Source organism: Chelon labrosus (assembly GCF_963514085.1).
Source record: "Chelon labrosus genome assembly, chromosome: 13".
Classification (NCBI taxonomy): Eukaryota; Metazoa; Chordata; class Actinopteri; order Mugiliformes; family Mugilidae; genus Chelon; species Chelon labrosus.
This window is the reverse complement of record NC_140346.1, coordinates 25,170,651-25,193,150: the sequence shown is the minus strand read 5'-3', so window position 1 is coordinate 25,193,150 and position 22,500 is coordinate 25,170,651. Positions and strand designations below refer to the sequence as shown.

General features: G+C 45.6%; 1 protein-coding gene across 2 annotated transcripts in view; it reads right to left on the bottom strand.

The window, feature by feature from the left end:
* The window catches only part of nectin1b (nectin cell adhesion molecule 1b), a 153,634-nt gene that overhangs the window by 71,384 nt on the left and 59,750 nt on the right, over positions 1 to 22,500 (bottom strand). Inside the window, exon 6 of one of the 2 annotated variants that reach the window (XM_084558107.1) lies at positions 5,704 to 9,952. The exons of the other annotated variant lie outside the window; for it this stretch is intronic. Within the exon in view, the coding sequence (XP_084414233.1) occupies positions 9,453 to 9,952 (500 nt within the window). The 3' untranslated portion in view covers positions 5,704 to 9,452. Of the gene's footprint in view, positions 1 to 5,703; positions 9,953 to 22,500 lie in introns of those variants that run through there. 2 annotated transcript variants of the gene reach the window in all.

Sequence of the window (22,500 nt, the reverse complement as noted above, 5' to 3'; positions counted from 1 at the left end):
CCCCGGCTCCTCCAGGAACTCCAATTCAAAGGGATTTTTAATTTCAGCATATGGCGAGACAAGACTGGCGCGGGCGGCGCTGCAGGAAAAATCAAAGTAAATACACAAAAAAAGGGAAAACGCTGATGGCCGCAACTTTGCCTTCAACAAACATACTTCAGAAGCCTTCTGCGCGCGGCTAGCGCATATATGCACGGGCAGATAACCAGGAATCCCTTCGCACATCTTCTCGGCACAATAAAATGAGAAAAAAGAAATGCGGTCATGCACAGAAAAACTGTAATTCAAGAGTTATTGCGTGTCTAAGGTCACTCTGGCAGGAAAAAAAAAGCATTGGTCAACAAAGGGATGAAGGGTATTCACTCTAACACCCTCTCTGCCTCTTATAAACCCCACACACACACACACACACAACTTCTTTGACGCTGCGTAAATGGTCACAGGGACGGAGTATTCCCAGCAGGACTTTGTAGATGACGGTTGTCAGCAGTTTTCTCACCAGAGGGTTTAGGCCTTTCGTTCTGCTCTGGGACGGCTGAGTTTAATTGGAGAACGCTAATGCGCAGCTGGAAAGCAGAGCAGCTCATGCCACGGCTGGCTCTGAAAGTGGGAGGGCGTGAAAAGCAGCGATGGGCGTGTGTGTGTGTATGCGTGTGTGTGCGCGTCTCCATCAGCTACTGCAGGCATCCCTCAAGATGCCAGCAAATTTATTCATGGGATCCGAGCAGTTTGTTTATGAGCCGTCTCATTTACAAAATAATAGGCAATAATAATTTCGGCAGATTGATCCTGGGTTAATCCAAATAATTGGCAATTCATTATAATTTCACATTTTCTGGAAATAGAATTGACTCGTTCTGTCTATCAGCGGGGCGTGGACCGCACGCCCAATCGATCGGGTTATTCACCGAGCACAATGGAGGACAATTTGGAAAACATGTCACCCGCTCCGTTGTACGACTGTAACGTAGTTTAGTGCTCAGGGAGAGGCCTCTAAAGAATGGAATGGATATAAATAACAGCCTGTCAGGAGAAGTCAATACACAACATAAAGGGTTCGTCTGGGAACAAATCATTTTTGAGTTATTTCTCCACCACTTTGTTGGTGATCAGTCGAGCCCGCGCGCCTTTTTTTAAGATTTACGGCCGCTTTCATTATCTCGTCACGTGTCCGGCTCTGACAGATTCACGGGACGGACGAGAAATGCATTGATGGGTGTTTACAAAGTACTTTAGGAACACAAAGAACGCGAGCTGCTCGTGGGCGCAGTTTTGTATTCACATAGCGTGCACGCGCTCAAAAGGCTTGTGATTAAAAAATATAGAGACGTATTTATTTGTTTTTGCAGATACTAGTGCTAATAATAAGGCTTTGAGATTATAATCTTTGCCTCACCAGCCTTAGCTTTATGTCTGAAGTCTTATTTTAAGTTCCTTGGGACCGATGCATCCCAGTGGAGACCACAGAGGTAAAACACGCCCGTGACCTGGGTCGAGTCCTAGCAGCAGCAGCAGCAGCAGCAGCAGTGACTTTGGTTTAGGAGGAGGAAGGAGGGATGATGTCATTGTTTCTGGCCACCGCACCGCGTGGTCAGCCCGGGCTGTGAACTGTAGAGGCATGAATCATTGTCTCCTGTGGAAAGGCTTCGCTCTGAGATGGCAGGAAGCAGCTAGACGAGCGTAAAAGGAGGCGGGAGGTGGAGTTCACACATTCCACAAGGAAAACAGACGGGTCACACACACACACACCAGGAAGCAGGAGGGAAATGCTAAAATGTCACTTCCTGACGCAGTGTGCCATATTTATTTTTAAAGAAATAAATGCTAACACAAGCACTGTAAAACTTCTATTTGGAAGGCAAACACTAAATCACCCCGGCCGGGTGTCAGCGTTTTAGGGAAACACTCGGGATTCATTCATTTACAACAGTGTTTGTTTTAGTGTGACCGTTCAGTCGGTCGGCCGCAGCGCTGTGGAACAAAAACAGCTCATTGTTGAGAGCGGTTTAAGGGAAATGGAAAAGAAGCTCGGCCTGAGACGTGAATGTTCTGCCGGTTTGGTCATGGCAGGGATATGTCTCCAAATTACGTGCCCTGCGTTTTTGGACGGAGCTCCAAGAGAAACATGTGTCGGCTTTAGTCACGCCACTCGATGCCTGAGAGAGAAAATCTGAAGGAGGCAAAGGGAGTCAAAAATCCCGAAAAATGGAGTCGGAGATGACGCGGAGAATGAACTCGGGACGGCTTTGATCAGAGGAACCAATGAAAATACCACAAAAAAAACAAATCTCAGCCGTCATTATCGTGGAGCCATGGTGTTCTTGAAGAGAGACCAGAACTCAAGACGTAGTAATGGTGAGGGAAATGTTAACGTCATATATCACTGATTAATTGGCGGATAATCTCAACGTTCAACACTCACTCCTGAGAAATAAAGCGTCCCGTGTACAACAAACACACAACGGTGTTCCAGTAGACCTGACTAAACATTCAGGGGACATATGGGGCAACTTTAACTCGTTAACAGGGGTTATTATTAGAAATATTAGAAATAATCACAGTTCTTTTCAGATCTAGTTGTTAGTAAAGGTTCAACAATACTGAGACCAATGAGGGATAACCTTATGACCACTTTCCTAATATTGTGTAGGTCTCCCTTGTGCCTCCAAAACAGTTCATCAGAGAATGGACATGGGCCTTCTGAGGGTGTCCTGTGGTGTCTGGCAACAGAATGTTGTTAGTGGGGGCCTTTGAGGGGAGGGGCCTCTGTGGATCATCCCACAGATACTTGATCAGTTTGGGATCTATTGAATTTGGAGGCCAGGTCAACACCTTGTGCTGTTCTTCATGTTTTTTTTAGTTGTTCCTAAAGTGTTTTTGTGTGTGTGTCTGTGTCAGGCTGCATCCTGCTGGGGATGGCTGCTGCCATCAAGGAGTGTCATTGCTATGGGGTGGGGGTGCCTGGTCTGGTCTAGGTGGGTGCTACATGTCTAAGTAACATCCACACCAATGAATGCCAGGTCCAAAAGTTCCCCAGCAGAACACTGAATTGTCACAGGAAGGTCAATGTCATTTACTTCTCCTTTCAGTGGTTATAATGTTATGATCGAAGTGTGCATTTGTGATAATCCTTCACATGCTTCCCGCCGGCCGCGACATTTAGCCCGCAGCGGTGTAAGGAATAGCAGGACACCGCTGCTTGGCCATGCGTGCCTGCTTCCGATCGCCTGGCTGCCTGCCGTTCATTACGGACGTGTAACAGGAGCGTAGCTGTGAAGCTGTCGCTAAGAAAAGCAGCAGCAGCACTCCTGCTGTGGTGCGGCGTGACCAGCTGATTCACCCCGGTGAGAAAAACCAGGAACAAAACCCATTTTAGACCACAAACCAAAAGAGAACATGATAGATCTCTTGTTTTCCTACACTGTTATATACACATACGTACACTAACAGTGTTGCTTTGGGTATGGCTCTCTCTCTCTCTGTTGGTGGGTCCAGACTAAAATATCTCCACAACTGTTGGAATGATTGTCTTGAATTCCGTGTCCATTGTTTCACGATGGGAAAAACGTGTTTCGTCCAACGAGCCAAAGCTTTGACGATAAACAGATTGTTTAGTCAGAGCGTATTATCTTAACTCCAGAGAAGATCAATTTCCGAGACCACTGGTAAAAAAAAAAAAAAAGAAACCTTTATGTTGGTGCAGCTGATTATAGGCCAGATACTGATACTGTGGTTTAAATATTTAAAGACGCAAAAGTGTCCTCTTTAAAGTAACACATTTTTTTTTTATTATTATGGACAAACCCCAATGTTACCTCAGAGTGTACACATTGAAAACAGGTAGAAAATAAAACATATCTCTCGAAGCCATGAACAATCTGTTTCTTCTTTAAAAAAAAAAGAAAGAAAAAAGAGACGCACAAACGAACTGTGGTGACAAAACAAAGCACGTTTTCCTTTTTTTTTTCTCCACAGACTGTGACACAGGTAAAGACCGCTTCATGATGTGACTTTCACAGCAGCACTGGATGTGGATGTTAAACAGAGACGGCGAAATCAGACATTTTTCATCAGTGGTGCAGACCTGTACACAAACGGGCCTCCGAGCTACAAACCGAGCGTAACTCTCGTCCCGTGTCCAGCCCAGTGAACTGCTCAACGCGTCCATTAACTATTTAATCTCTGCGACTTAACGACTCATGCTGTCGGCTGTTTGTGTGGTTTTTCGGGGTTGATGCTTTTACCTGATTCTCGGCTTAACTGGCAGCTCCACACTTCAGTTTCAAACCGTTTGTTTTGTTTGTTTTGTTTGTTTTTTATTTGCAAGCTCACACAATTTAAGAGTCCAATCCAGAGATTAGTGATCAGCTGTGGCCTGCAAAGTCAAAACTGACTCCTGAAGGAAACTCAAAAGTCAGAATGGGATCCACCAGAAACGTGTAAAGAACACGTTTTGACTTGTGGGGCTGAAGTAGTTAAGATTTATTCGAATACTCTCTGGGATTATTAGCACCATAAAATATTAAGTTACGAGCCCAAAAAAAAAAAAATCTACATAAACCACGGCAAGCACAGTCAGACCCCCTTTTTCATGTTTCGCTGTGGGCATTGTGGTCTTTAATACTCTGCTAGAGTAATTTGTATTCTCTGATTCTCACTGTGTTGAATGGGGTGTCATCACATAGCGTACGAGGTGCTTTAACAAACTCTCGTTTTTTGAATTTACGGCCCATGAGGAACATATTTTAAAACAAAAAAAATAAAAAGTCCAGCCATATTTCATCCTAAAAGTACTTTGATAGAGGATATGTCGCAGGATTCCACTCCCGTTCAGAGGAGAAGTAGGGAAAAAAAAAAAAACTAGGCGGCCATGCATGTTAAAAGCCTATGTGCCATCAAAGCCCCTTGGGCTACAAAGGGCTCTTTTAGCAAATGGATGGCAACAGCTGCAAACTCTGGGCTGTTCTTAATGTGCACCGTGCAGATGTCTGCACTTGAGTCCCACAGTCTGAGACAGATCTGTCTGGGTCTACACTGGGCCTCTCTCATCACATCACTGTAGCTTCATTAAGCACCGAACTCAATATCAACATCTGCCTGACAGTTTCTGCTCTCCAATTAAAGGGAAAAAGCCCCAGCGAAGAGTTACAGTGATAACCATCAAAGGCTCTGGTTATACGCTGCATGGATCCCTTTATCTATCTTGTGTTAACATCACATAAAATCATTTTCTGTATAGTTTTTTTTTTTTTTTTTTCTCGTCGGGGAGCGGAAGCCGAACCAAAACCAGCGTTACTGTGTGCTTTAGCACCGCTCCCGTCTCTGCAGCCGTTCAGTCGTGAATACTGGATGCTGAAATTCAATATATCGTGGCTCCGACTAATGCCTGGATGCTGCTTTGTGCTCTTGAGATTCAACCAAAAGGTTAAATATAGTTCCAACGACCTCTGTCTTTGTTAAATCTGATTTATTTGCAGAATAAACCTTTAATGTGTTGCACTTGTAAGATTTAAAAAAAAAATTAATCAAAATAAGCTCCTGCTTAAAGGCGACAGTTACATTACTGATCAAAAACATAAGAAATAAAAAAAGCTGCAATTACCAAAAATCAATCCACAGTGATAAGAAATGTGTTGCAGACATGAACCCTATTCAATCAGATCACACACATCTATCCAATCAGGGAACTGGGACAGAACTCTGTTGACTATTGAACTCATTTAATGCTTAAAACAAATACAAGTTACTTCACTGGGTCATCACAATTGAACAAGAGATTATTATTTTTTTTTTCTTTTCGCATTTGTAACACCCTCAGAAATATACATTCACATGGCTGCATACAGAAAATCCCCCTCTCTTTTGAAGTTTCTCTCGATGACGTTACGTCATTACGAACCGCAGGCGGCGCTCCTCTTCCGTTTGACAGTGAAGCCACTAAACCGGCATATTTAAAAACGCACTAGGGGGAGCAGTTTTAGGCGGGACTCCGGGAGGGAGGGAGCTACGCGTCGACCTCATCTAGCCATCACCGAGCCTCCGCGTTTGCAGTCCAGACAGGTTTCTATTTTACAGAACGGGGGTCCCTACGCGGCCGTCCCTAAATAAATCCCGACTATAATCTCAACCTTATGTACATTATTTACAGTGGAATGTCGAAACATACGGAATACAAAAAGTAGATTAGGATGGAATGAAGTTACAGTCAGTATTACAAAATAGGAACTCATAACACCCCAAACGACATGAAGACGATGCTCACATCTACCAGTTTACAGAACGTGGACTCGAAACTGGGGTTAAAAAAAAAAGTTTTTCTCTCCCATCTCTCTTTATCTGTCTCCAATGTGTCCGAGAAGCAAAGTGTGGCAGTGGTTTTTTTTAATGACGGATGCAGAAAACGCTTCAAATTTGTGCTTTGAAAAGATAATTTTAAAGTGTACGAGGTAAAATGTCCTTTCACCAGGGTTCAATTGTTGTGCTTAGGAGAAAAATGAAAAGAAGAGTCGTCATGTAGGCATGGTTTAGAAACTTTAACCTGGCGGTGAATGCAGCTCTGAAGAGATGATTTAAAGATCAAGTATAAGACGCACTGTTAGCTAATTCACTGCAAGTAAACTGTCTGACATTTTAAAGGTTTGCAGTTTCATTTATTGTTTTACTCTCGTGTCATTCTGGGCATGAGTAGCTTAAATAATGGCGCAGTGACTGTTCAGGCTAACTCCTAACTTTGATAGGCACTAAAAGCAAGAATAAAGGATTAAAAAAAAATAAAAAGAAGAAAGAAATCTGTCTTATACTGTGGCACAAACTATGTGGAAAAACAGCAAAGCGGTCCCCCCCAGCAGGCGAAACGATCGACTATAAAACTGTGATTTGCACGTTTTTGAAAGCAGCGACCCTTCCGCCGTCCTTTCCTTAAACGTCCCGTGGCAGGCCTCGTGAATCGCCCGTCCCCGCGGCGGACCACGCTGGACGAGAACAGAAATAAGGCAGCAGAAAATGAGCTAAACTGAGATCAACAGACTTTTAATAAGAACATGATATTTCCCCCCACTTTGCGATGCTAATTTTGTGTTGAAATTACAATATAGTAGTTTGAGGCTCATGATTAACATGCTCATCTAAAAACATACAGTAGACAAGCATGGACTGTAAAACATTCACATCTCAAAGCCGGCAGAGAGATCTGCTCTCACAGAGATGTTTTTTTTATTTTTTTATTATTTCTCTCTATATATTTATATACTTTGTTGTTTTTTTTAATGTTTTTACGTGTGTGTGTGTGTGTGTTAACTGCAGTATTGTTGCTGGGTGCTGGGTGCCCCGTATACCTCTGTCAATACTGACGACGCTGACAAAGTGTCGTCTTTTGAGCTGCAAATGAGGACAAACACACGGGAATTAATAGGAAAAGAATAAAAAATAAAAAATAGCAACATATGCACTTCCACTCCCACACAGAAAACATGCATAAAATAAGGCTTAATACAGTATTTATATTGTTCAGAGCCGGTCGGATAAGTCGTTTGCATCCACACATTTGCTCCGGTGCTTCTGCTCTAGCCGATTTTTGAGCTTTTCCTTTTTTTATTTTATTTTTGTTTTTAAGAGTTTGAAGCAGATGCTGATTTGTGTGATGGGCCTCAGTGCTGAGGAGAGAAACAAGTCATTTGCTATACTAGCATCCACTGGCACTTGTTAACAGCCATTTTTAAAAACATATATATATATATATTTTTATATATATAATGTCTGCAGACAGGGTCATTGCGTCCCCGTTAGCAGATTCAGACGCCAACATTGAGGAAAGGACGACTATTCATTACTTTAAAATCACCCAAAAGCTACCGAAATTCATTTCAGAAAGAAAACAAACAAACAAAAATAATCATCATAAAAGCAGCAGGTGACATATTACACTCCAGCATTTGCCACCGTCCTCTTTTCAATTCCCTTTTTACACGTTTAAAATGTTTTCTCTGTCAGTAAGAGCATCGGTTGACATTTTCCTCCCGCACGTGTCCTTTTTGTGTCCATGGATGACTCCTCGGTGTAAGAAGCCAACTCACAATTACAAGGAGGGACAGGATCGTTGTTATTTGGGGGAAGGAGGGAGGGAGCGGGGGACTCCTCAGACACTTTTCAGTGGCATCCGTTTGATAGAACGGAACAAAACATAATTATGACAGCTCAAAATAAAAGAATAATAATAAAAAAAAAAAAAAAAAGAAAAACTGACATTTCATTATAGTGGTAAGATTTGGAGCTGGCGCACACACAGGTCGACCTGTTCAAGTCAAGTGACAATCATGACATTTCAGAGTATTAAAGATTTCCCTGTGGGACTCGCCAACCGCCTCTCGCACCGCTGGAGAGTGGAAATGACACAATAGCAGCCCTTCTCTCCTCGCACTGTTCTACCACTCCGATAAGGGCGCTAATTTAATGAAATTTAGCAAAAAAACGCCGGGTGTTCACCTGTTAACTGCCACGTCCATATGGCTCAGTAGACGGAACAAATCAAGCACGTGAACGCAGGGGAGAAATGTCAAGCCTGCTGCCTTTGGGGAAAACGGATTCGCTTTTTTTTTTTTTAAATATGTAAAAAATGTGTGATTCCATGGACGCTAAGCTGAGAAACAGGAGAAATGAAACAGGCGTATGGCATTATTATTATTATTATTATTATTAGTAGTACTCTTTTTTTTTTTTATCTCTTTTCTTTTTCTTTTTTCTCTGAAACATTTGACCACAAAACTACAAACACTCACAACTCCACCTGTAATCACGTCAGACATTAAACTCTCCCGGGTCAGTTAAAAAAAATCAAAAAAAAAAAAAAAATCATACAAATTAGAAATCATACAAAAAGACATTATGTGTGTCTATATATATTTTTATATATATATATATAAAAAATAATAAAAATAAGAAAACGGCAATGCTAATGAAAAAACAAATCGTACATCCAGTGTAGGACTTTCACAAATGTGCTCAGCAACACCTCTACCTGCTGTCTCTTTTTATACATTTAATACATTTATAACACGCAAAAAAAACAAACAAAAAAAAAAAAGTACACAAACAGAAGAATACACCAGTATTGATCAACCAATCACCTCTCTGGCCTTGTGGGTCAGCGGCAACGAGTCCGTGTACATACCTTTTGTTTGCATTCTTTCCCCCTTCACCTGATGTAACTGGTACCAATGCTGTCAATGCTGACAAGCTGACGTCGCTAGCACTTTAAATAGACGCTTTTTATAATTGAGATTAGTCGGATGGGGTCTGATGTGTGGGGAGCCGGGAGGGAACGGGGGGGGGGGGACCATAAGAGGACTGACGGTGCAGTTTGACAAATGACAGGGTGGGGGTCGTGATGGAGGTGAAAGGTGCGGTGGAATGCAGGTGGGGGACGAAGGGTTGTTTGGTTTGGTTGTCGCATGCCACTACACATACCACTCTTTCTTAGAAATGACAGAGCCGTCGGTTTGAGAGATCATATCGTCGGCTATTTCAGGTTCTGGGTCATACTGGAAAGCCAGAGTCCGCTCGTCGTACTCCCGGCTCTCCCCCTCATCCACAGTGAAATAGGGCCTCTTCAGGTCCTCTGACTCGGCGTCCTGCTCGCTCGCCTCGAACCTCCCGGTGCTGCCGATCTGGGCGGGCTTCTTCTCGTCGTCGGAGTCGTCCGGGTACTGCAGGTTCTTGGGGATGGGAGGGTGGGCGGGCAGGCCGCCGGCCTTGCTGTACCCGTTTCCAAACACATGCTTCTTGGTGCTGTAGTCTCCCTTGAAGGTGCGCTGGCGGCGGCGCAGGAACACGAAGAGCAGCGTGGCCGCCACGCCCAACAATACAACTCCCCCCACAGCACCCCCGATGGCGGCACCTGGATTGTGCTGCTCCTGCGGGATCTCACTGCCTGTAGGTGTCGGGTTGTTAGGGAATTCTGGGTAGGAAAAGACAGATGGAAGGGAGTGTGTCAGTGCTCTGGTGGGAGAAGGTGCATTTGTGCAGGTGCAGTTTTTTTTTTTTTTTTTTTTTTAGGAAAGATGAAGTAAGGGAGACAAGGACGGAAAAGCAAACGGGAAAAGGAAGGACCCCCGGTCACATGCAAACCCCCCCCTCCCAACTCCACAGGAGCCCTTACCAGCTCTGTGGCAAGGCTCAGTCACTAACACATGCAGATTCAGACACGGAAAGAATGAAATAAACAGCCAGTCCAAGACACAAGACCATCAGAGAGTAACTGAGCACATTAACGTTTGTCAGCATGCATCAACATCATTCCGTCTCTGTTTTGAAAGGCGGAGGAAAATGAAACAATTTAAAATGCAAACAGTGGAAGAACTGATTCATGAGGCCTTTTCTGTTAATAAACCCAACTTTGAAAAGTTTCACACGAGAGTCAGAGTAAACACAGCGGCGCAGTTCGGCATAAAATGGTACGACATGACGTGTTCATCATCAGCGGAGCGGTAATGAAATGAAAGAGCACTGCCAGGGATGATTATCAGCAGCCAAGCGTACACAGGCGGCAGAGCACGCAGCAGAAATAAAACAAGAAGGAAAAAAAAACAGCATATGCTCCCAAGAGAGAAGTATATATTATTTAGTAAAGACAGCGGAGGAAAAGGAGGAAATAATCAGATGAGTCATAGATGTGCTCTAATCTAGAAACCTGTTGGAGACAATAACTAACATGGCTGGAGTTTGACTTGCAAATACTAAAAGGGACACGTTTAGGTCGTCCTATATCTGAGCTGACGCGCTCAACACATCCAGGCCGCCATTTCAGAGAGCGCAAAGCAAACTCACGGGGGGAAAGAAAAACAAAGCTAATGCCTGAAACTCTGCCGTTGCTTCCACTAAGACTAAGCACGGAAAGATCTGTCCTTTACAAATACATCTCCGCGTAAAAAAAACAACAAAACACATAACGTGCAAAGCTCCTCCGAGCACGGAGACATTAGACACCTTCATCTGAAATGTGATCAAAGCCTTGAGGCGCGTACATAGTGTTTGGGTAAACCTACAGAGCGGAGGCACACTTAACTTCAATGGTGAATCCTCAACAGAAAGGGTTTTTTTTTTGGGGGGGGGGTGAGTTTGTACACCATCGACTAAACAAATGGTGTGGGAGACGACTGAGGAGCGAGGAACAAAGGAGGGAGCTTCCTGTAAACGCAGGGCGAAGGCTTGAATGAGCGGAACGGAACGCGGCAAAACTCTGAGTCAGACGAGACACAGATAAGATTTAATGCTTTTGATACTTTCATGTGCGTTGTCTTTATACCTTTCTTCGGCTACTGCTTTGATAGCAGCCTGTGGTGACACATCATATAAAAAAAAAAACACAGCCATAGATCAACGCCGTTCATCTGGATCCTCACGCAACACTCAAAAATCAACATTGCCCACGCAAGTAAGAAATACACTGCCAGGCCAAAGAAAAAAAAAAGGTCAATGGACCGCTTTTAGCTTTGATTACAGCACGCATTCACTGTGGCTTTGTTTCAATAAGCTTCTGGAATGTCGCCATTCATTCTTCACCGAGATCTTGTATTGATGATGGGAGAGTCTGACCACTGCACAAAGCCTTCTCCAGCACATCCCAAAGATTCTCAATGGGGTTAAGGTCTGGACTCTGTGGTGGCCAATCCATGTGTGACAATGATGTCTCATGCTCCCTGAACCACTCTTTCACAATCTGAGCCCCATGAATCCTGGCATTGTCATCTTGGAATATGCCCGTGAACATCAGGGAAGAAAGAATTCCACTGATGGAATAACCTGGTCATTCAGTATATTCAGGTAGTCAGCTGACCTCATTCTTTGGGCAACATAATGTTGCTGAACCTAGACCTGAGCAACTGCAGCAACCCCAGATCACAGCACTGCCCCCACAGGCTTGTACAGTAGACACTAGGCATGATGGGTGCATCACTTCATCTGCCTCTCTTCTTACCCTGATGCGATGGTTCTCCACTATCCTTCCAGTTTTTAATAATGTGTTGGACAGTTCTTAACCCAATTAAAGTAGTTTCTACAATCTCCTTAGATTTTTTCTCTGCTTGATGCATGCCAATGATTTGACCCTTCTCAAACAGACTAACATCTTTTCACAGGATGTGTCTTTAGACATGGTTGTTTAAGAAATGAGAAGCTACTTATTGCATCAGTTGGGGTTAAATAACTTGATAATCACCCATGCAGTAATTTTCCAATAGGAGGCTCCTGCCTATTTGCTTTAAATCCAGGTGGTGACTTTTTTTTTTGGGCCAGGCAGTGTACTTTATCAAAATCATTGCCCTGAACCGTTGAATCAGAGCCATCACACGGCTCTTCAGTGGACATGATGAAACTCTAAGAATAATTCAGGTATAAAATGTCGCTACTGAAGCCTTCCTCTCTGTCGGTCCAGAGGAGAAACCTCCCAAACGCAGAGAGAGAGAGAGAGAGTCGCTCTCCTCCTCCTCTGCTCCTCTTTCCACCAGCAAAAGCTCTCCAATTTCTAAAACGGTGCCGGGCACAGTCTCAAATATCAGCTCAGGTTTTAATCTGACCACCTAATGGGATTATTCAGACACAGGCCTTCATTACACACATCAACGAGAGAGCAGAGCCGGGTCACCCCTGACGGAGAACACATCCTCCCGCCCACAGGTCCAGAGAGGGAGGAAAATCCGGAGGATTGAAGGAGGAAGGAGAAGTAAGAGAAAAGGAAAAACATTGTCCTGTACCCTTCCTTCACCGCCCCTCCCCCCTCTCTCTGCCAGGACCTGTTTTTGCCCTCATTTAATCTTAATTAGGCAGATTTATTATTTTTTTTCCAAGGTAGCCGCCATATTTATCACCATTTAATAGTGATGAAAAGCACAAGGCCGGGCCGTTTCAAGTAGAGACAAGGAGCAGTAAAAAAAACCCTCAAAGGTGGTCTCTGTCATCCCCATCTCCTGTAAAAGGGTCGAGTGACGCTACCTCTTGACACCTGCGTTTAAAAGGGGTTAATGTCAACACTAATGACTGAAGGGTGAGTCGCTGTCCATGCAAGCTATAGACATGAAAGAGGTTGTAAACAGGTAACACAAAACAGGTATTATTGTGGGACTGTTGGCTCGGTGAGTGAAGCCCAGGTGATGCTCTGGGGGGGAAAAAAACAACAACAACAAAAGGAGATTTCTAAAGGAGTTATTAAGATGTTTTCCTGGAGCGAGAATGGGATGGAGGAGTACTCGTGTTTTAAGATGGCTGTACCTCTGTGATGGGGGTATTTTAAAAGCAGAGAGAGAGAGAGAGAGAGAGAGAGGGAAGCTCAGAGGCTCTAGGAGTTGCTCATCAGATCACTGAGTGCAGTGGAGGAACACCGCTTTTATTCTGCAACTCCAAAAAGAGGACCGCCTGTTCTCACGCTGTTATCCAGCAGTACACTTCTGCTTTATACTTATCTCTTCGCAAGGTCACACAACTGGCCTTGTGCATACACAGGAAGATAACAAAGTGGCAAGAATTCTCCAGCACAGCGGTGTCTCTTTCTGGCCGGTGATTACACCAGAAATGAGAGCCGGTGCCACGGTGCAAACTAATCACATTACGGGACCGGGAATAGTTAAAAATAAATAAATGAAATGCGTATGTACTGTAGGTGTTTGACAGCGCAGAGCAAGAAGGAGGCGTTCCAGTAGCGAGCACCGGCTACCGGCAACACCTGCCAACAGATAGATAAAAAGACCTGAGCAGCACAACAACAGCCCCTGATCCTGTTCCAGGCAACAAACAGCCGCTTCCATTAGCAACATGCAGATAGCCGGGGCAACAACTTTGAGTCCCGACGACCAAAACTCTGCACCATTGAGATTAATAGTTGGCAGGATGCGCCATGAAAGGCTATAATTCAATCCGGCGGCGTGATAGATTTACGCAGGTGATAAATAACATGAAGAACCGCAGCTATTTAAGCGCTACGGCCACGCCGTTTGGTATTGGATTAATCGCGGCGCTATCCCGAAACGCTCGCGTCCGGCGTGATCGAGTGGATGATTTACCGCCTCCAAACAGTTTAGCGACAAAAATCTGTTTCCCTCACAAGTCGACGAGCGCTCTCCCGTCTGAGTCATTTGTGTAAAACAGAAGAGAGGCTTTAGAGGGAGCAAAAGGTAAACAAACGCAGCGCCGCTCAAAAAAAATGAAGGGTATCTCATAGGGGAAATGATTGGTGGCTTTGGAAAATAACAGACACACACATGTGGAGCAGGGGTTTGTGTTTCAGCGTAAAGCCGCAGTACTAAAAACAAGCAGGACACGCGGCAAATGTTCAAAAGATACTGGAGGGAAGGAATGTTTGAAGCAGGGAGGGGGCTTTTAAAGTGAGAGAAACTGTTTCACAACTCTGTCCTGCATGACACTGTCTCTCTTTCTCTCTCTCTGTCTCTCTGTGAGTGTTCCTGGGTGTGCTCCAGTCATGTCTGCACTTGCAAAAGGAGAGAGGCAGGTATAAACATTCCTGGGACTTAGTGCAATCACTTGGACATGGTTATGACAGAGGCTGGGAAAACCAGAGAGGATTTCAAAGGGCGGCGGAGGGAGTGGCGTTCTTAATGTGACTAAACGAGGAACAAGCAGCAAACAAGAGAAGATGAAAAGGAAAAAAAAGAGAGAAAGAAGAGCGGGCGACTGGAAGGAGTTGAGGAGTGGCGAAGAAGGAAAAAAAAAAAAAAAGATGGAGATCTGTCGAGAGGTCGGGGAGTGACGGCGGGCGAACAAAGAGTGGCATGACAAGTGAGCGAGGATGGGAACAACCGGAGAAGAGAGATTAGTTCGGCGGTTTCTAAGATCCTCATTACTCCCCTGACTGAATTTGCCAGTGGTGGTGAAGTCATGGAAATGCAATGCTGCCACGACGAATAAAAGCTCATCACTGACGGGAACTTAACATGCAGCCGGGGCGGGGGTTGGGGGGGTGGGGGTCGCGGCTCAGGCAAATCTCTTTTTTATCAAATACTCCCGTCCAACATCTCCCATTCTGTTTGTCGACTTATATATATATAAATTTTTCTTTTTTGCTGTCACATATCTTATATGCTGCAGGTAAATGCCACTAGAATCTTCAATCATTTCAAATTCAGTTCCCCCGTCAAAAAGCCAGTGGATTATGGGAGGATGTGCTGGAGGAGATAACGCCGCATCTAAAAACACTGGTGACATCAGCCGTGGCGTTTGTGTGTCGACATGCAGCGACTTGCAGGACCAGCACTGTCGAAGAAACGGGCACTCCTTCTTGAGTTTCTGCAGAAACGTAATCTTTTCTCTTCTTACAGTAAAGACAATGATCCACAGCTCTGATTCACATACCCACTGATTCAAAATCTCGACTGGGCTGAGATCGCACACGAAGCGCTTCCATATTTATCCAAAAGCTTCCAGGAAGTGTGTTGGGGATGTAATGTGGTCGTTTTGTGCCACGGGGGCTGGGATAATTTGTAACGCGCCTCTGTAACGAGCAATGAATATTCACACCAGCGTCCGAACACTCCTCTAAAAAAAACATCATGCTTGCTCATAAGGTGCCGTTATTAATGCCCGTCTACGCCTCCCTGTCAGACTGCACGTAGCCGCAAAAGGAGGTGCTGTGAGGACGAGTTAGTAGTGGGTCAGCAGACGCACAGCAAACAAATCTGCATGTTGGTACGCGTTAAGCCACAAGAGGTTGGGGCAGTTTGTTTACCACACCGTATTATCCTCCTCAGCGTTATCTCTGGTGGGTTTTTTTTTTCTTATTTTTGTCTCCCTGTTGTTATTTTGGAGCTGTGTGTGTGTGTAATGAGTGAATCACCACACAGCAGCAGCAGCAGCAGCAGCAGCAGCATCGGCTCTGGAGCCAGTGGTCAGACCCTGGGACAGCGTCTGACCTACTTCATCAGGCTCTCAGGGAGGCGTGACAGATCCAACACCACACGGGTGGACAGCGAGGAGGAGGAGGAGGAGGAGGAGGAGGAGGAGGAGGAGGAGGAGGGGAGATGAGGTGAGCTGGGCCGAAGGGCCTCAGCCAATCCCCCTGCTCCATCTGTCTGCCACATCCCTCTCCTCTGCATATCCTCCGGAGAGCAGAAACGGCAAGCCGTGCAGAAACAAATGTTAAGATAAATCACCACGATCTCGGCTGCTCTCTTCTCCCCTGGTGACATTTGCATTTCACTTTCTCCAGCCAGGCTCTATCTCTTCTCCTCCTCCTCCTCCTCCCAATATATAACAAAATAAAAAGAAAGGAAGACCCCTTCACACAGTGAGCATCCCCCTCCTCCTCCGTTTCTACGTGAAAATGAACCGCAGCCACAATATCTTTCCCCTCGGTGCTTCGCCTGGCACAACACGACACAGAAGAGGCTTTATGGAGCGGCCTACGCTGTGCGAGCGAGGGAGCGGCCATGCTAATGTCTCATTTGGATAATGAGGTGTAATCTTGGCAGGATCTGATCAGCCAGAAGCACCCTCTCTCCTCTCTCCTCTCTCCCCTTTCCCCTCTCCTCCTCTTCGTGTATTGAAGATGTAGGGGGCTACAGAATCACTCCATCCTCCCGCAGCCAAAAACCCTTCCAGGTTTCCAGAAGCAGGAAGTTCAAAGACGACGAGAAGCGACGCCACTGACTGTGTTTCTCGTCTCGACGGCGCGCGTCTACTTCAAGTGAGAGCGTAATAATACACGAGATGTACATGTGTGGCCTTTGGATCTATGAATAATGCAGGCGGCAATGTGAGAAGGCGACACACGGCAATGTGCTGCAGAGCACAGATTGAGACAGACTCCACCATGACAGGCCAAGACAAACACATTTCACATGGCTGGGGGAGGCTCTGCGACGCCGACATCATCGCGTCTCTTGTCTCTTGTCGGGGGAAAAGAGACGAACGGCTGCACGGGGCAGCCACATATATTAATATGTGGCGCTTTACGTGTTTCAGCCGAGGACGTTCTCGCCGCAGTGTCGCCGAGGACGCGTTGGCGTGGGTACCATCGTTTCGCAGCTAATGAAAATGAGTCACTCCGTCAACACCTGCTGTTATTTACAGTCACGAGGTGGGACAGGAAAAGGCGCAGGAGAAAGTTTAGAGCGGTTTATGCCATCGTGAAGCGCTACCATGCGGCTAACATGAGCGTTTTGTTATAAAGGCTACCTTTAAGTCCCACGACATGCTACCGCTACATCCTTAATGTGACCTATGAGGCGGGGGATCAATAATCTAAAGCCAACGGGCTGTCAACGTGAGCTGAAGTTAGACTTGATAGGCACAACTGACAATTTAAACCCATCCTCATTTGTTTGGAAAACCGCGGAAATCAGGATCCTTGTAAAATGCAGGCCACAGGATGAACGCGTCGTAAACGGTTTCCAGATTTTACCGCCTCAATATGAGGACAGTAAAATGTGAGTAATGCATCCGGAGCAAGTTGTAATAAGTTTTCAGGGCAATTAGAACATCTAATGTCAGCTCAGAGTAACATCTTCTGCTCAGTAATTTAAAATTATGCTGAGAAAGCTCCCTCTGCCGCTGCCAACTGCCTTCTGCTGCCTCCCTGCCAACCTGGTGGCAAGCGTTCGGATTCATTATATAGACATAGCTAATGCTCCTGACAATGGCCTCGTTTGCTACCGTTGGTTACGCAGAGCCAATAAAATGAAAGTGGGATTGGTAAACAAACGGCAAAGGGGAAAAAATAAAAAAATAAATCCACATTGGTGGTGTTTTTTTTGTTTTTTTTTAAGAATGTCACCCCCTCTCACTATCACTGCGTCTCACTGTCTTTGCGTATCACTGAACTGTAGGACTTGGAGGAGAGAGAAAGTGACAACCAGTGAACATGTGAAGTTGGCGCAGGCTGTTACATAAAGTCATGTAAACAGACTCCTCCCCCACCCCCCTCCACACTTCCTCCCTTTTCCCCTTTCCACCTCTGCCGTGATGTTTGCCTTGGAGCTCATCTCTGCACCTTTTCAACTAAAATCCCCAAAATCCAACCAGGCGACGGCCCTCCCTCCCTCATCCACATGGAAACATTTATTTATTCATCCATCCACCAGTGTTTTATTCATCTCATTTTCACCGTGTGACTGTAATATTTCTCCCCCCCCCTCCCTCCCTCCCTCACCTCCTCTAACTTCATTTTCTCACACTGGAGCCATCCATTGCCTGTTCAGGGAAGCGTGAACGGATGTCGACACCGGTTGCCTGTGCTTACGGAAGGATCCGTCCTCGCGCTCTCTCGCCAAATTGAAGAGGACGCTCTCGCTCCATCCAGTTTAACCCAAGTGGTAAAGCCCTGTAGCAAAGCTGCCTGCACCTCTGCTCTCCAAAGCAGCTCGGTGCCACGGCTCCGACAAAGGAGGATGAAAGCTAACGCAGCTGAGCCGTAAGGGGAATCTTGGGAAGGTTCACACGCTAGCTGACCCCCGGCTGATCGGATATCATCCTCCACAGCCGATGCTGCTAATATGGCAGGAGTAACGCGTTGTCTTCAACCGTCTCGTAAAGAGGGGCGGCTGTTGCGTGGGAAAACTCAAGGTTAAAGTGGGTAAACAAACGGACTGTGCAGCGAGCGCGTCGCTTCGCTGGAGGAGATTTTCCCACATGTCGCATAACTGTGCACTGCCAAGAATAAAACCACACTTCTCCTTTCTCAGGGGTGATAATGACATAATTGTAAGGCCGTCCCGACAAAAACGGCCATTCATCACGTCTTATTATGCGCTGGGAAGAAATTTAAGATGGCAGCATTGATTTGTCTCGAGCACAAAAAGCCGAGTGTGATGGTGGAAAAGCTGATTATCTTAATGAAAGACTGATTTCACTCTCTTTAAGTTGGGGAAGATCTCTGCGGTTTAGCCACATTATTCAGACCTCTTCCTGTGGCTGCAATATTTTGCAAGGGGGGGGGGGGGCTGCTTGAATGACATTCCTATTAGATGGTTAAAAGCTGCAGAGAGTGATTCGTCAAAAATAACTTTCACTGTGAGGCGGTTTAATTGTCTTTATTTTTTAACACGGCCTCTGATGCCCGCTGGTAATTAGCTGATTAATCAGATCTGACGACTTGTCAACTTTCTCTCAGGAGATTTTCTGAACTGCATGTAAATGAGCGAGATATCTGCAGAGAGAAGAAGAAGCTCCTCGCGTGAAGCTCATCCCTCCTGCTCTAGATCCTCCCTCTCTTCACATTTGCACCTCCTTTTTTTTTTTTCTTCCTGAGAGCAGGGATTGATTAAAACAGGAGAGTGGTTCATTACATTCTGACAAGTGCCACTATATCTGCAGAACACATGTCCTTGGAGGAAGCCGCTTTAGTCCGTGCGACTCGCCGTGGTCGATGGCGCCTCCGCGGCAAACACCGTCCCCAAACTAATTGAAACAAGGTGCTCCGTGGCCCCCGCTATCTGCCGGGGTGACGGTTCTGCGGCTCCCGCAAATCTGTCCACGAAAAACTGAGGGGCTTGATTAAAATACGCTTTCCTTAAGTGCTCCATCAGTGTTGCATGTGGCGTCGTGAGAAAATAGCTTCCCCGCGATACAAACAAGTTGTCACGGACATTTTATCTTCATGACACTGGACGCAGGGCTGCCTCCCTGGCAGGTATATATTGCTGTGTCAATCTGAAAATTAACTTTTAAATGAAAACAAAGCGCTCCGCAGGCAAACGCATGCATAATGCAACTAGTCGCGGTGCATTTGGATAAATCTCGGCCTTGATGGCGACAAAGCCGCGTGCAGCGGTGCTATGAAAAGCTGATGGATTGCTCAGGTGTCATATTTGTCACTGCTCTGATGCGGTTTACCGCCGGCTATAAAGACCAGCTACAATGGCTGAGTTAGTGACACAGAACTCCCCAGGGAGCCTCTAAATACAAAGACTAAAATGAGCCTTTTAACAAGGAAAAGAAATAACGATCCCGTGCTTCTCACTAGAATATTGTGAGCTCCGATAGCTCCGTTAGCCTTGGTCACCTTCCTTTTTCTGCAGAGAGCCCTTGGCTGGTATTACAGAGGCCCAGTGCTGCAGCCTTGAACAGCAGCCAGCAGTGGGCTCTCTCACCTGCCACGACGCATGCCGGGCCCCGTTTGAAGCCGCTGTGAGGCACAAAAGATGCTCTTTGACGTTAATGAAGCATCAGCGTACTTCTTCTACCTCCGCCACGGGGTCATTATGCGTAGCCGACGTGAAGGCTGCACAGAGCAATTCAAAAGAAAATTTGTAGGAAACGTCGTGCCCACCCCAAAGTTCACCTCTAACTGCCTTGTCAAGCTAACCGATGCAAACGAGCTCATCTACATTCACGCAGATATCTCCTGTAGTAAAAGGTTTGCACACATCTGTGGAGCTCGGTGATTTTTTATTTATTTTTTTTAAGTGATGGTGTTGAAAGAGCCTCTGCTGACACATTAAGATGGGAATAGGCTAGTGTTTCACAGCGTCAGCACAAACAGCACCAGGTATGATGCCGCTGTAACGCATCCGTGTTGCACCTGCAGCAGACACAACAGCAGGACGCCTCCGTCCCTGTTTGTTTGCATCCCGACGCACCGAACTACACTAATGTTTCAACTTCAGCCGTAAAATCTGCAAAATCTGACGGGGCGCCGCGTTGGAGCCGAGGCTCTGAAAGTGCGCTTCAGGAGGAGACGCTGGCAGGCCTCCCTTTAAATTGTCACTGTTACTATGGGAACTGGCAACATGCTTTTAAGGCTCGTATAGCACCGACTGGGAATGCATCCTTCACAGATATCCGGGAGTCTGGTCACCAAAAAACAGTGCAGAACAACACTTTCAGGCTGCGTAATATAATATCTAGGACATGTTTTGTCATTAATGTAGTTAGCGTAACTCCAAACGGGGACGGAGTTCCTTCAGCGAATGGAGAAGTGACAATCAAGTTGTCAAGTGGCAAAATTAAAATACTTAATGTGTAATTATATGCGGCTTTAATAACTAAGCGTATTTATCATTGTGAACGTGCAGAGTGGCAGAACAGACCCACTGCTGAGAGCCAACTGATTCTGAAGCTGTGGAAACGCAGTCATTACCTTTCCTTTAACCTTTACACAGCTCTAAATAAAAAAATAAAAATAAGCAAATAAGATCTTAAACTCAAATCATGCCCCCTCGCTTTTCACTCAATAAAAACTTTACACGGACAAATGATGAGAATAAACAGAACAGACGACTGGGACAACAGCAACGTGGCTTGTTAATTTAAGCAATCAATTTAAAGGCAGAAATAGAAAATGACTCTGGTGCCTTTGTTTTGTATTTCCCGGAAAAAGAAAAAAAAAAGGGGGGAACAGTACATTATACCAAACACAATGAGTCAATACAAGCTGGCTCACAGTGATTTCCTGACAGCAGATTACTTCCTCACCTTCCTGTTTGATACGTAAGGCCAATTCATGCACTTCTGAGATATCTATTATCAACCCGCTGAGCTGACAATGTGGGCAATGACATCACATCCTACAAAGCTGCTTTGTTTTAGCTCTACCCTTACAGATAGAGAATAGCACACTGAAAGAAGAGAGGAAGCAGGAAAGAAGAGAAAAAAAAATAATAAAAAGAGGTATGCAACGATACTGTAAGGCACAGCTGTTCACTTCACACCAAGCGCAGCGCTGCTCCCAGAGACGCGACATGAGTCAACATGCAAAGCAATGCAAGTTAGAACAACCCGGCTTCCCGGCAACCAAAGCAGCGAAACAGAAAGAAGGGGGTTAAGTCTTTCCAGTCCGACCAGACCAAAACTGTGACAGTGTCCCGATACCACACACGCACAGCTGCTTCCAATAGAGGCCGATACCCACATTAGTAGCATGTATAGCAAAGAAAGAGGTCTGGTATGCATTGCAGCTGAGGCTTTGACTGCAAAATACCGTCTCCTATGGATGAAGCACCCAGAGGAACCACAGTGCGTGTGTGTGTGCCAACAATTATGTGGAAGGCAAGGGAACTGAATCAGTTTTGTTCAGCATTTTTTTTTGTTTTGTGTTTTCCCCAGAAGACAGAAGAGGAAGAAAAAGGAGAGACAAAAGAACGAGCGCAGAGCTCAAATGCAAAAGAGGCCGTTCGGAGAAATGTGACGCGAGCGAACTATGATCAATACAGTACCCTCACCTCAAACCCCCAATTTCCTTGATGTTATTTTAGGCGCTGATAATAGACCTGCTTCATATTGCTTCCCACACACGCGCTTGGATGTGTAACGGCGCCGGGCGGGAGGGGGCGGCTGTTCTCGAGCTCTGATACACAAAGGTTTTTTATTTTTCCCCCCGTCTAACCTGCCGCACTGTGCAGCGGGGCGCCGCGCAGCTAAGGCGAGGGGGATTCACATTGAAAACACACAGGCGTCCTCGCACAATCACCTGGGCTGTGATTGTGCACTGGTGTCTGTGTTTATTTGGGCAGAGGGGGGGCGGCGGGGTCTGATGCTCCCTGACCGAAATGTTTAGAGGGCTAC